The 14,685-nt window shown below is 48.8% G+C and overlaps 1 protein-coding gene across 1 annotated transcript in view; it reads right to left on the bottom strand.

The window, feature by feature from the left end:
* Positions 1-38: 38 nt before the first annotated feature.
* CTNND2 (catenin delta 2) overlaps positions 39-14,685 on the bottom strand; it is a 773,259-nt gene continuing 758,612 nt past the window's right edge. Inside the window, exons 21-23 of the mRNA XM_039842770.1 lie at positions 12,620-12,751; positions 7,472-7,542; positions 39-359 (exon numbers count right to left, since the gene is read on the bottom strand). Coding sequence (XP_039698704.1) covers positions 99-359; positions 7,472-7,542; positions 12,620-12,751 — 464 coding nt within the window. The 3' untranslated portion in view covers positions 39-98. The remainder of the gene's footprint in view (positions 360-7,471; positions 7,543-12,619; positions 12,752-14,685) is intronic.

The following is a 14,685-nucleotide window of genomic DNA, read 5'->3' as shown; positions in this document are numbered from 1 at the left end:
AAAAAAAAAAACAAGAAAGAAAAAGAAAAAGAAAAAGCAATGTCTCGTGGTATGCATGCACATGCACTGTTCCCGGGGCGCCTCGTGCCGCCCGCCCCTCACACCCAGGAGTCGGGGGAGGCGGGATAGTGGCTGGTCTCATAGTTCAGTTCGCTGTAGGGACGGGCGGCTGAGTAGAAGTCGACGTAGTTGCCGGTGGACTTGAGTCCCAGGTGCATGGTGTACTCGCTGGCGGGAGGGCGGTGGTGGACCTGGTCCTCGAAGAAGGACTCGTCATAACTCCTCGTGGAGTTCTGAAACGGCTGGTAGGCCTCGTAGTCTTTCCTGCTGGGCTCCTGCGGGACGGGCTGTGCTGAAACCTGCACGGGATGCGCATGGGTTGGCGTGTTTCCCCTCGATCTGCGCTTCCCTGTTGCCCAGGCGCTCGGCATGTCCCCTCGGAGTCGGGGCCGTGACTGCTACCCAGGCCTGCACCAGGGCGACCCTTCTCTGAAGACTCCTAATTATCGATTGCCATTCTTTTAAAAAAATTGGTCCCTGGGCCCACATGCTACCCTTTTAGAGAAACGGTTTTGAAAAATTAACATTGTGGTAGAATGCACATAACATTCACCATTTTGAACATTTTAAGTGGACAGTTCAGTATCACTCGGTACATTTGGTGTTGTGCAAATATCGCCACTATCCGTTTCCATGACACCCCATCTCCTTCCCCGACCCCCCAACCCCTGGCGACCACCGTTCTACCTTCTGTCTCTATGATTTGAATATTCTAGATTCCTCATATAAGTGGAGTCATACAATATTTGTCCTTTTGTCACTGGCTTCTTTCACTTAGCATAATGCCCTAAAAGTTCATCCGTGTTGTAGCACATGACAGGATTCCCTTCCTTTTTCAAGGCTGAATAATATTCCACGGTAAGGAGATACCACATTTGTTTATCCGTCATCTGCGGATGGACACTTGGGTCGTTTTCACTTTTTGGCTACTGTGAATAATGCGGCAATGGACACTGGCGTACCAGTACCTGCTTGAGTCCTTGCTTTCCATTTTCTTGAGGTACCTAGAAGTGGAAATGCTGGCTTTTGTGGTAATTCTGTTTAACTCTGAGGACTTGCCAAAGTGACAGAGCAGCTGCACCATTTTACTAAATAACTTTTTAAATTAGTGGTATACTCTAGAAGCTACAGAAGACAAGTCATTTATTTTCATCTTTCCTGCATTTTCTCTATGACACCTAGGTGTCGCGATCCCAGAAAAAGACAGGATGTATAATGGTCACTCAGGCATCTCCCTGCCAGCACATCTCTCTGGAGGAATGGGCTTCCTGGTGGTAGGGCCGTGCCGTCACACCTGCCTAAGTGACCAGGCGCCGCAGCCTTAGAAAGATACACAGAGAAGCATGTAATGAAAAGACAGAATCCATTACAAACATACTCTGGAGGACTAAGGTTTTCTAACTTGGTTCAGTAAAGATCTGATGGAATTCAAGAGTGAGGTGGGATTATGAAGCCTTTGGTTATAACTAGTGGGGAGCAGTCTTCAGAGTTGTCTGCTGTCCCCAAGCCCACCTCATTGCTCCCTGTTTGCATGCTCATCCTCTGCAGGTTACTGTCTGATAGAGGGGGCTTGGAGGGTAAAGGGGCGTGGGGTGAGGGCCAGCCCCACAGCTAGTGCATACAGGCACACGCAAAGCTCAGCTCAAGTGCATCATCGGGGAGGAGGTCTGGTGTGAATGATGAAACAGTCTTAAAGAAACACGGTTTGATCACTTTTGAGCTGATTGAGTAATTTCCTGGTAATTTAACTAAAGTTTAGCACAAAATCGTCCTCCAGAAATTGGTCTTAGTTAATAGATAATGATTTGTAATTAGCACGTTGTGTGTAAATGGATGCTTCTAATGGCCTGCATATAATTCTTCTCTCAAGTATGTGAAACTCCCTCTTTTATATGTAATTGATTTATACTAGTAATCAACCTGTTCAAAGAAGAAGTGAGCTTCATCATAGCTGCCATCCAACATGTGCCATGCTCCTTGTTAAGGGTGGCTGGATGAATGAAGTTTCTGTCTACCTGGTCCATACAGCACAGGCATGTTAGCCCAAGCGCCTGGCCATGAGAGGGACAGCTGTAAGGAATCTGCAGCACCCCAATTAAACGATGCTAAGACCAGGCCTACCAAATCACTTGGACAGGCTAAGGTGCCCTTTGCTGCTTTCTGAAGAGCTGTGGGCCGCGCTGGACTTCACTCCAACACTGCGCTGCTAACCAAGCGCAGAGGATACAAAGGGTTAGAGCTGGGAGGTTTGAAAAAATTCACAGGGAGGGAACTAGAATTTACTGCTTCCATTTCAGTAGAAACTATAGTCAACATTTAACAAATTCCTTTTTGTTTAATCTTCCAATAGTCACAAACTTATATATATGTATCTTATGTATGTCTATGTCTGTCTATATCTACCATCTATCATTTACCATCTGTTTATCCGTATCTATTATCAATCTATCATCTATCTATCTTTCCCTCCTTCCCTCCCTCTTTTCTCTCTCAGCTTTTCCCTTCCATTCTCCTCTCTCTCCCTCCCTCTTGCCTCTTTCCTTCCTTCTTTTTTCCATCCATCCATCCATCCATCCATCCATCCATCCATCCAATTCCTAATCCACAGATGAAGAAACTGAAGCTCAAAGAAGTTAAAAAACTTCTCCAGGGTGTCCTGTCTAGTGACGTCGCAAGGCCAGATTTTGAACATACCTCTGGCTGGCTCCAAAGGCCACATTCTCTGCCCCACACCAGCACAGGCTCAGCTGAGCCACGCTGGCCCAGCCTTGGAGGGCTGGCCTCACTGAGTTGACTACAGGCTCTATGATAAGAAGGGAAACCAGCAGACAAAGGAGACCGAGAACAGGCGTGACCTCCTTGTGCTGGTCTTGGTGGCCCGAGGTAGGAAGGTTTCAGGGGAGTCACTTACAAAGCTTGTGGCTCTCCTCCAAAGTGGCTGCTTCCTTCATTTTTCAGTACAATCTGTTTCAAATTTCTTATCGTTGCCATTTTCTCTGTCTGGTGGATGTTTTGGGGTTGGGCACAAGCTTATTTAGCCTCTTATCTGAGAATTACCTTCTTCACTTCATCTGTACTGTTCAAAAAGTCCCATATAAACCCTCCTAAAGGTTAGTTCTGTAGTTCTGAGACTATGTCTAAACAAACTATCCAAGACAGGTGACAAATGGCACTACCACGTTTGCAGGAACTGAATTTGCTCACGGGCCTGGTGGTGTGGATGTCGGCTGCTACAGTACATTCACAGTGGAGGGATGCTGGTTGTCCTGTATAATATACTCTCAGGGAATATCTGATTTCAGTATTCAAGATTAGGTAGATGAAATGCCCCCAAATATGAGTCTTCCCCGTAGAGGAGCTAAAAATGATGCACAGTTTGCATAATCTGGACTTCTTCGAAGGCAGGAGAACAATGTTCATACGTAGCAGTGGTATATTCTGAATTCGAGGGTCTGCTGTGGTCCAGAGAAGCCCTGGTACGCCCAAGGATGCGGAGGCTGCTGCCTGGTTTGCCTTAAGGCAGCATCTTCGCTGGGAAAGGGAGATGTGACCACTGGCTCCCGTGGGGATCACTGGAACTCTGTCCTGTGGCTCCTGCCCCACCAAAGTGGTCTTTGCTGAACTTTCTCCTCAGTGGAATGTTAGTTTAAATTATGAAGGACATGGAGCGCATGCCACTTCTCCACCTTCCAGTCTCTTAGCACGACAGACGATCTTGTATTTATTCATCAAACTGGATTTATTTCTAACAGAAGGGGAACAGCTGCCCATTGCAGATCTTCACAATTTGCCCCACCGTGAAAGCTGAAGACGCACAGTGCAGGAGGCCACACTGTAAGGATGAGCGATGCTCAAAGTGTGCTCCCCAAACCAGCAGCACCGGCATGGCCTGGGAACATGTTAGCGACGTGAATTACTGGGCCTTGCCCCAGATCTCCCGAATCAGAAATTCTTGAGTTGAGGTTCAGGAATCTGTGTCTATATGACTCACGCTCAAATTTGAGAACTATTGGTATAGAGGAGGGAAAATGGGGCAAGGCAGGAGGACCCCATGCAAGTCTTTGCCTCCTTCTAGCTGGGTGACAAAAGGCAAACTTTATCCACCAAGAATGTCAGTGTCTTCATCTCTGAGGACAATTTCACCTGTCCTGACCACCTGGCAGTGAGACCGAGGATGCCAACTAGGAACTCACAATGCTGTTTTTGTTGTTACTATAATAGTTTGAATCCTAGTCATGAAACGCCAAACCCCTTTGTTTCTAGTTTATGAACAAAAATTCTGTTTGTAGCTGAATATATATAGTTAAATATGCCATTTTTCTTTATGAATAGGGGATGGGTTGGTAGAAGCTCAAAAAAGTTTTTGGGGAGTTTAAGTTAACTCTTTAAACAATGTCTGTGATCTGTTGACACCTGACATAAAAATCATGGATTACAAACCTTATTTCACACTAATAGTCATTTCTTCTAGCAGTCCTTAAGCTCGGGGTTCGCTGAAAATGTGGACGAGTCCCATGGGAGCGCCATGGCTGAGCAGCCGGCCCTGTGGCTCTTCCTCCGCTGAGTCATGGAGAGCCTGGTTGACAGCTACTGCCCAGCCCCCGACCTCACTGCATCTTGCACCTGGGTTTGTCTCATTCCCAGCTCTCACTGTCTTTTGCCTTATCTCAAAGATCCACCTGAAACCAGCTTCCCTCAGTGAATTGCTTCTTCTCTAAGATGAGTCACTGTCCAAACTCCGCTGTGAAGCTCGTGAGGCCCAGCTGGTGACTGGGACACCCAGGGGACTTGAGCACCCAGCAGAGGATAAGCTTTGACACTGAAACTGAACGGACCCAGAGCATCCTCACTGGTTAAATTATTCAAATTGGCTTTTTTTTTTTTTTTTAAACTAGCTGAGAGGTTGTGAGGTCACTCTCGGCCAGCAAAATTCCAGAAGCAAAAGCGTCCCACCAGGAAAGGCCGGCCACGCCCACGTGGCCAGAGACTCCGAATCATGGCTGCCGTCGACAAAGTCCTCTCCGAATCACCTGACTGGAAGAGAACCAAATCGTTTCCTCTTTCGACTGATAAGGATGGTTACATGTTATGCAGTTTCCCAGAAGGAAAGCTGCAAAAGTCAGAGCTTGTTCCAATAGCAGAGTCCAAAATAAGTCACACACTTTATTCTCTTCTCCCCAAGTTCACTGGCGTGTCACACTGATTTCCTTGAAAAATTTTAAAGGCGAAAAACAACTGTCTTTGACATTTGAAAATGTTTCTTGATATTGGAATGGAGTTAACAATTTAATCGCCTACTTCCCTCTGCTGGGCCTGCTCAGGGAGTGTGATGGCTCTGAACTATTGCCACAGGACGGGGCTCTGCTGGTGGCCTGCTGGCAGCATCTCCCCTGTGCCAACGAGCGGTGCGGGGCTTGCTATCTATCCCGGCTGGGTTCCAGGAGCATCTTCCTGAGACCCTATGGCCTTGGCCTTCACACCCGAGTCGGGCGCATTCTGGGGCACCCTGGGAAAAAGCGACAGTAGGCTGTGCTCCCCTTCACAGCAGAGGTGTCATCCTAGCACTTGCTTGAATGCTGAGAATAGGCTTAGGTGAAAGCAACGGCGCCCCAGAACCATGAGGGGTTGTCGTCTAAATCTAGGCTGCCGGCAGTCCTTCGGGACCTCCTGCAGCCACACTGTGTGATGCCGAGGACCCCGGGCCTCAGCATGGCATTTCTTCACTGCCATGGAGGGAGAAGAGCTGGTGTAGAATAAGCTGATTTTGGTCATGAGCTTCTCGCGACCTACCCAGACTAAAGACCATGCTTATGTTTGTGGGTACCAATCAGGGTCCTATCACACCCTGACAAGTTCACTTCCTACACCTGGTATTTGCAAAAAGAAAAAGAGTTGATCTCCAAAAACAGAGTTGGCATTTCCAGTATGTTTTGTTTCTACTTCCCGTTATGTTTGGGCGGGCGTGTTGACACGTGAAGAGCTGGAAGTCACCCGGGTGATCTCTCTCTAGTGCTCATGCCCCGATTTATTTATTCATTGGCCTCTGCATTTAGCAATGACCAGAACTGAGGGAGGCCGTGCAGATGCTAACGATGCGTGAGGCAGGCCCGAGGGTCCAGGCATCCACCCAGGGGGTCGTCGCAAACACCACGAGCCTTCGGGAGTGGCTGTGCCTGCACTGGAAAATCACGGGCAACAGGATAACTCTTCTACCCACTCTCATTTCTCCTGTTGATGGTTGATGAGAGAAAAAAATAATTTCAAGTCGAGAAGCTTTTCACGTGCTCCTCCTTCCTCCTTCGGAAGCGGTCCCTCACGGGGCCTTCTGCCTGCTGGTGTGCGGGGGGTCCCTTTCCTTTTCAGAGATGCCGCCCTGCTGGGCGTTGAGCATGTTCAAAGCCGATTCTTTGGTCTTCCGTGTTCATTTTCACCTGGATGTTGTGGTCGAGCAAATGGGTTTTGGGTTTGTCTTTTCAGCTCGCCTTCCCTGAGCTATGGCAGGGGTCTGGGACATGAGCAGAAGCCAGTTCTGGCAACGGTTCCTAGCAGCCAGCAGCTGAGGAATGTCAGTCTTTCTGTGACGACCACCGCAGCGGGGGGCAAGTATGAAGCTGTCCATCAATGAAGGAGCAGAGGCTGTGCCTTTTGGCTTTACTACAGTCCCCATAGAACCACAGAGAAAATAAGCCTTTGATGAATGTTTGCCGAATAAAACACACACACACAAACTTAAATCGGTTATTTAAGCATCTACCATCCTAGGGCTCTTTAAACTTGAACACGCACAAAAATTACCTGGGCATCTTGAAAGAATGCAATTTTGATGCAGACGACCTTGGACGGGTTGGAGTCAAGGCCGTAGACGAATCTCTTCTGCATTTCTAACAAGCTCCCGAGGATGCTGGTGCTGCTGGTTCCCCAGCCAGACTTTGAGTAGCAAGGCACTTAAAAATGCATGCTACTTAGTTGCTCATATTGAAGTTGATGTGTCTATTTCATTAGTAATTATCATGCACAGTGAATGCTTTCTTCCGAGGCAGAGCTGGCTGGGTTATAGGGTACTTAATCCCTGTCTAGTAATTAGACAATTTGTCTCGTAACCAGCATCCTGCACTTGTATAAGTGGGGCTTGCTTTTTTTAAGTTTTGCATCACCATAGAAAACCTGCTTTCCACCATGAGATAAAGCATGTGGTCAATGACATCTAAGATCATTGTCAAATCCGAGGCTGCTCCGATGACGGCCACCGCCCACGCGGATGCTGTGTGACGTGGGACGGAGAGCAGCAGAGAGCGTTATTTCCTTTTTCGGTTCTTTATGTGCACGCTGCGCAGAAGTTAAGTTATTTTTCCCATTCCAGGACAGTTGACATGAGTCGAAGGGGAAAATAAACACCAACTCTGTGTCTTACCTGGTTATGTTTGTCTTCAGCAGGTGCACCATACGAATTCCTATACAAGGTTGAAATCCCAGTATTTTGAGCTGAAAGCAAAGGAGAAACAAAAGTATTAGGAAAGACAGCAAAATTTCAAATGGGGAGGATGGTTATCGAGGCAAGTTGTTGCCCCAACGACCTTGGTTTCTCGTGGACCGTTCCAAGTGGAAGACATTCTTGGGCCCTGGACACTTCATTTTGCATACAGATATTAAGAAAGAAAACAGTTCTTCTCTAAAAAAAAAATCCCACAGTATGTCAGCCTCTTGCAGTCATGTTCAGATTGTAGACAGGGTCAGGGCAGGTGTGACAAACAGATGGTCATTTTGCAAGGTTTATTGCCTTCCTTTCTGGCGAAAACTGGCGGATAATAAAAGCTTGTCACCTGCACTGAAGCATGCAGGAATCTGTATCGGCAGCTTTGTTTTTAAGCTGGAGAATGATGAGAATGAAATTTCTAATTTGAGCTCACAGAAGTGCTTGGTCATCTTTCAGACAGTTCATTTCTCAAAGGCCTGAAGGGCAGGAGGGAAGCGCCCTGGGCGTCGGAGCAGCTGAGGCTTTGGAGTCCTGTGAGACACAGAGATGGTGGCCCCCACTCTGTCTCATGAGCAGCCTGAGCTTCTAGTCACAAAAAGGAAGGTCTCCTTCAGTTGCCAGGTTAGGGTACCTATGTGTCCACTTCCTCACCTGGAACCCTCCAGGCTCAGGCCACAGACCTCGCGGAAGGCCCAGGGTGCCACACCCCTCTTGGCAACTATAGTCATAACTGAAGAAAGCTTTGAAAATGTTTATCGAGTGTCATTGGGGCATAAAACACCCTAGAAGTAAAGAAGAGATTACCTTTTGCTTCCCGTGTCTACGGGATGATGAAATTGGATGGCACGCTGTGCCTTCTCTGTATCTTATAGATATAGGCCATTCTAGACACACATTCAGTGTGACCTATCATTTCGCCCATGATTATTACCAAAAGCACATAGCAGTGCTATAAGAAAACTCCTTTTGGGAAATTTTATTTGGGAAGTGAGGACTGAGAGCCCATTTTTGATTTTAAAGGCCACTTGGGTAAACTCTGGTCGAACACACATCACTGCTGTCTCTGTGTCACCGTGGAAACCACCACCTCCTGCCTGGACCAAAGCTACAGAACCCTCAACGGGCCAGCTTCCGCTCTGCCCAGTCCTGCCCCTCCACCCATCCCGTTCCCCACAGCTCAGCGGTCACTCTGTCAGACACATGAATTATGTCACTCTCTCTGCTTATCATACCTGCCCACCGGGACTGTGGTGGGAGCCGGCTCCTCATTCTGGTCTACGAGGCTTCGAATGGCTGGGCCTCTGCCTGGCTTTCTGCGGTGTCTCCCGCCCTTCTTCCAGAAGCTCCAGATTTGTCAGCCTGCTTTCCCGGCTCAAGCCCGCCGAGTTTGTACTTGCTGATCTTTCTCCCTGCAAACCTCTTCCCGCGGACCTTGGGCTGCCTCTGCTTGCCGGAGGTTACGGTTCCGCTCAGATGTCTCCACTATGACCACGCTGGTTAAAGTAACCTTGCCCACCTGGCAATGCCTAGCTCATTACCTTGTTGATTTCCTCCATCCTACTCAACTGTGTGCTGTTACCTGGTTGGTGAGCTTGTTCTATTGTTTACCTTGTGTGTCACCTGCCTTCACCTACGGGAGCAGACACTCCGTGAAGACAGAGATCCGACGGTTCTGACACCTTTGTGGTATTCCCAGCGTCTAGGACAGCGCTTGTCCTTGATGGAGGCCCACGGAATGAGAAGGGCTCCGTTTGCTGAGTGAACGAATGAACGAGTAAACCTTAGAAAATCTGCCTCCGGAGCTATAATGTGCTAATAGAAAATGTCACTTCGGGAACAAGGTGGATTTTTTTTTTTCTGTTAGAATAAAATGCATTTTTATCTGGTAGACCGTGCACTATTCAGGCTTGGCCTCTCTCCCTGTCGCGTTTGTGGCTTCTGAGCTAAAGACGTTTCTACTGGAAGCCTTTCCTCCTGCTCTTTGGCATCTTCACCTGTTTAGAGAAGACTGCAGAGCTGACATTGAACTTGTGGTCTCTGCAGACACACGCGGCGGACATCTTCACGGATGCTCTGCCCGTGTGTCTGAGCTCAGAGTAGACTCACAGGAAAATACCTCCCTTTTTTTTTTTTGACAGGCTCCAATTTCCAACTGAATCAACACACTGAAGATTAGAATGGCTTCAAAAGGCATAAGAGAGACACCGACAAAAACAGAACCGACCGTTTGATGTAAAGGCGTTTGGGAAGCTCAGATGGGAGGGCAAAAAACCCCAGTGAATTTTAAAGTCAGGCCGTGTCGCTGCTGGGATCACACGGCCCTCCTGTGATGGGCGCTTCTGAACACGTAATGTTCCCAAGGAATCAGGACCGAAGACAAAACGGTAACAGTCCTGCACGCCTGGGTGAGCTGCTGACTTTGGCTTTCTGAGGGCTCCTCTGTGGCAAAGCAACACTACAGAGGGGAGACATGTTAAGAGAGTCCATCTAAGCTGGAAGATGAATCTAGAAAAAGTGGATGGAGGGAAGCCTGGAATAAAAACCCACGTGGATCTGTATTTCTCAGATCTAGTAGCCGAGATTATAACGCAGGCAAAGAACTGCTTTCACTGCACAGTGTTCCTGTACTGCATTTCTAGGGGGAAGCATCCCATGGTTTTCCCACAGTGGGAAGAATGTTCTTTTGGGGAAAATGAGAGAGCATCTTCCGATGCCTTGGAAACAAGGAAGCGGTAGTTTCTCAGATATTTTTCAATACCCTCAACTTGAAGTGTCCCTGGATTTATTGGTGAATGAGGAAGGACTGCTCTTGGTGCAGAGGTCGAAAGAAATCTGACCTGCACGTAAAAGCTGGAATGATAGGCGCGTGCAATAGAGCCGAAGAGCAGAGGCTGGTGACTCACCCTTTCCTTCCCGTGTGACGTGTTGGCTCCCACTTGGTTTGGCTGCGGGCTCGTTCACACCACCACAGAAGGTGGCAGGTCTCACCACCCACACCAACACCATGATCTCTACCACATCACTACCAGTACCCTCATTGTCACCGACTCCTCCATCGCCATCATCACCGCCGCCTCTGCCACCATCACCATCATCACCTCCGTCAATGCGATAACACCTCGGTTTCATACAGTACCGATTGGCTTAAACAGAACCTTCCTGTATAAACATATTATTCAGTAAAGATCTCGATATTCTTCTAGGTTTGCTACATGGCTAGTACTGACTTGCATTTTTAAGTAAATTAGAGCAGAGCTGTTTAAGCCTCTAAGTAAGTCTGAAAATTTACATATATCTCAATCCTGAAGTTGTCAAGATCCCTGCCATTTTCTAGGAAAACTAAACATCAGCAACGTCTTAGATTTTATTTTTCGTTATATGTAGAGGGCATGGTCATGTACCATTGGAACTACTTCACCATAAACACACCCACATTTATAAGCCTTTTGAATGATTCCACTGGGCAAGAGAGCTGAAGAGAAAAGTTAAATAATGCGGTCGATTTCACAATTATTCTTGTAATTATCATCTCAGCTTGTCACCCCAGCCTGGCTGTGATGTGCCTGCCTACCTAGGGCCGTAATAATCACAAAATGAATGGACCAGGTGAGTCCAGCATCGCACTCCCCTGGAGTAATCAGTACAGATTCGATTTTCCCCCAAATGACTCTCGGGACCGAGCCTCCAAATCTATACCTTTCTTTGTTCATGCTCATTTACAAGTGGGGCAGAAATCAGTGAATGAGAATCACGCGGTCTGTCCTACATAATGAGCTCAGTTCTCCGCTCCGGAGATGTTTCGGGAGTAGGGCTGAGACATTCCCTGTGGGGTCTGTACAGGGAGGCAGAGTGCTGACTGGGGGGAGGGATCGTGAGTGTCCGTTTACTGTGCTGCTCTTTACGCGGCCGTGCAGAGTTACCACGGAACGCACTGCCTCTGGGGTAAATACGTACACCATTAGAAAAATGTTCTTAGGCATCCTGGTCTGGACATCTTAATGAGTCATCCAATTTGTCTATTCTGCTTCTCTGCAGGTCGACCCCTAGATAATATTAGAGAAATGCACCCCAGGCTTTAAAGATTCTTCTGATAAGAGGGTCTCAGGGTCTGTTTAGGACTGCGTCCTTCGCATTCCAGTTTTATCAACAGCCCATCTGGCCCTGTCCTGTTAGAGCTCTATTCCCCATGGCCTGTTTCAGGAGGGACCCATCTCTACATCCAGGGAGCAAAGAAGGGTGTGGAATGCCATTAGAGATCCTGAGGCTCTGGCGGCTCTGTTTTCAAGGCACAAGCTTCTCTACATCAGCGCCCCCAAGTCCTGCTTCTTGGAGGAGGGGCCAAGCTGGGCGGGGGGAGGTTCGTGGACAGCCTGGAGGGGATGACGAATGTGAAATGCAAACCCCGCCCCAAGGACAGCTGTGTGGTTATTAGGCTTGGCAGGGCACGCTGGAGGGGTGGCAACGGGCGCCAGTTTTGACCTCCACAGAGTCCCAGCTGATGAGAATAGAGAGACAATGAGTATAATTGGGGTAGCGAAGGATGAAGGGCATGAAAGATCAATGCCTCCGCAGGGAACCTGCAGTCATTGATTCTCATGAATCTTCTTGTGAGTCTGGTTTCAAGGCAAGAGGAGACCATGTCTCGACAGAAGTTCCATGCTTTTCTCTTAAATCCTCTTCCTCTGTTCCCCTCACGCCTCCCCTCCCCCACCGTTCCCAGTAGGCACAGCCTGGCTCTATTGGGTCATGCCAGCTAAGAAGAGAGCTACGTGACTTCTCTCTCTAATTTGAGAGGCCATTCCAAGCTGGGCGAGAGGGACAGGGGTAGGGAAAGAGGGTGAGGAGAATCTACATAGAGGACATTTCCTCTCAGCTATTTTCAAAACCGAGACGCTCGGTTTTTATACCTCTGGCTTGATTTTCTCATCTCCAAGCCCCAGGGATCTTTGCTGTCAGGCTCTCAAGTGACCTAGCTGTTGACTCCTGCTGAGCTGTCAAGTACTGCTGAAGTCCAATGTCCCAGCCCTCCGCCCGGTCCCAGATCCAGGAGCTCCATCCGAGGAGGAAACGCGAAGCTGAGCTCACCTGTCACGGTGTCTTTCCTGGAAGTGTGTTCCCCTTTAGTTCCGTGGTAAGTGGCATTGCTGCCAGTGGACTCGTAGTCTGTCTTCCTCTCTTTGAGGCTGATCATTTCCCGAGGTGAAGCTGGGGCACTTGCTACATAAAGAAATAAAAGGATGACTTTCCGTGTCTCATTCCACGGCACGGACAGCTTTCCGCATAAACAGTTCAGGCCATAAATGCACCTGGCTCAACACATGTCAGTACGTGTGCACGGACCTGTCGATTTTCTTGTTGTTTTGGCCTCTTTCTTTATCCATTCTCTTGCCCTGTGTTATTTGGTGCTTTGTAGCTAAGGGGACACATGGCTTGGGGGCGGGTAATCAAAGAATATATCCTGGAGCCATCTTCCTTAGACATCTGGCGTATGGGACAGGTTTAAGAACGAGATTGGTCTTGGTTTCTTTATTTCTCTTTTCCTTCCTTCCACTCTCCCTCCCTCTTTTACTTCCTTTCTTCTTCCTTCTTTTTATTAGTTACATGTGTTTCAGAGGAGCTACTACTGATACTGAAAAATACCTGATTAAAATAAATGCAGTTTTACTGACATACTAAGTCACCCAGAAACTGCCCTAAAGGAAAGCGGAGGAAGAAGTTCTCCACACAGGATGATCTGTGGGGCTGGATAAGCCGCCCCGCAGAGATGAGCCTGCCGGGTGGGCCGGGGCAGGGTGTGAGGACAGCTCCTTTTCCCCGGCGGGGTGTCCTTGCTCCAGCTCTCGGTGAATGTCCCCAACTATCTCTCACCCACACCTTGCGTCTCATCCCTTTGCAGCCTGTCGGACCACGGAGTGAGCCTTGGAATGACCTTTGTGTCTCCAGCTCTACGAGGATGGGTTGTAATTAGAGGGTTCCCTGGGAATCCGTGATTCTTAACACACTGGTTGCACAACACAGGAAAAGCTGAACTTGGAGGTAAGGAAGCAAATAAAAAGAGGCTTAGTTTTCTTGAGAGATCGGATGGACCGGGAGGAACTAAACAGCCCTGCCGATGCAGAGACATGTAGGAGGAACTCGAGTGACACGGGCGTGTGCTGACAGTGAGCTGGCTAGCTGTGCACCCCGCCTGGTGGCTGCCCGGGTGTGGGCCTCCACGCTGCTCACCAGCGCCCCAACTCACAGCTGGAGCTTAACCAGTGGCAGCTAACTCGGTATGAGCTTAGCAAAGTACCATCCCGCCTCAAAGCCCCGCCACCCCCCACCGCCCCCGTCCTAGAGCTGAGTCTGACTTTTCAGTAGATGGGCGTAGGAATTCATACTCAACATGCAGATGTGGTGACCATTAAGGCTATGGAAACTGTGGGGAACTGATTTTTTTAATGCTAAAGCCCTCTTTCCTTGGCTAGCGTCCAAGCCTCACCCCAATCAAGCCTCAGTTTACCCCGAGGCTTATCGTACACACGCTCTGCATCCGGCCCACAGCTCCAGCCCATTGGGTAAGGCTGACCCCCGAACCTACCTTTCTTTTCACTGTCTGAACCATTCGATTCATGTCACCAAATCTAGTTATCTTCTACGTGCAAATCTCTACGCTGACAGCGGGGGACAGCACTCTCTGAACTACAGGGGCGCTCACTCAGCTGAGGAGATGCACGTGCAAACAAACCAGAACGAGAGGCGGGGTGCTCAGCCCTTGAAAACCCTCAGAGGTTGCCAATCCGGGCTGAGAATGAATTACTTGGAATGCATGAATAAATACAGATGCTTGAGTCTCACCCGAAACCGGCTGGACCAGAATCTCTGGTTGTAAATTCAGTGGGAAGACGGAGAAGCAAACCATGAATGCCCCGCGTAACTCGACGGCACTGTCCAGTTCCTGCGTGTTCTCAGACCATCGTCTGCTGTGTCCCGCTCACCTCCTCCACCCTCCGCCCCTCTCTCCTGCTCTCCCTCCTCCGCTCCCGGAAGAGTCCCTCTCTTGCCCTTAAGAGCTCCTTGGCTTCTTGGGCTTCGTGCATCAAGGCGAGCCTTTCATTAGTCACTGCATGGCCATCACAAAAGGAAGGTATTTTGGAGCCTCTTGACCGAAG

The sequence above is a fragment of the Pteropus medius genome, unplaced genomic scaffold, assembly GCF_902729225.1.
Source record: "Pteropus medius unplaced genomic scaffold, Ma_sr-lr_union100, whole genome shotgun sequence".
Lineage (NCBI taxonomy): Eukaryota > Metazoa > Chordata > Mammalia > Chiroptera > Pteropodidae > Pteropus > Pteropus medius.
This window is presented reverse-complemented; position numbering and strand designations above follow the sequence as displayed.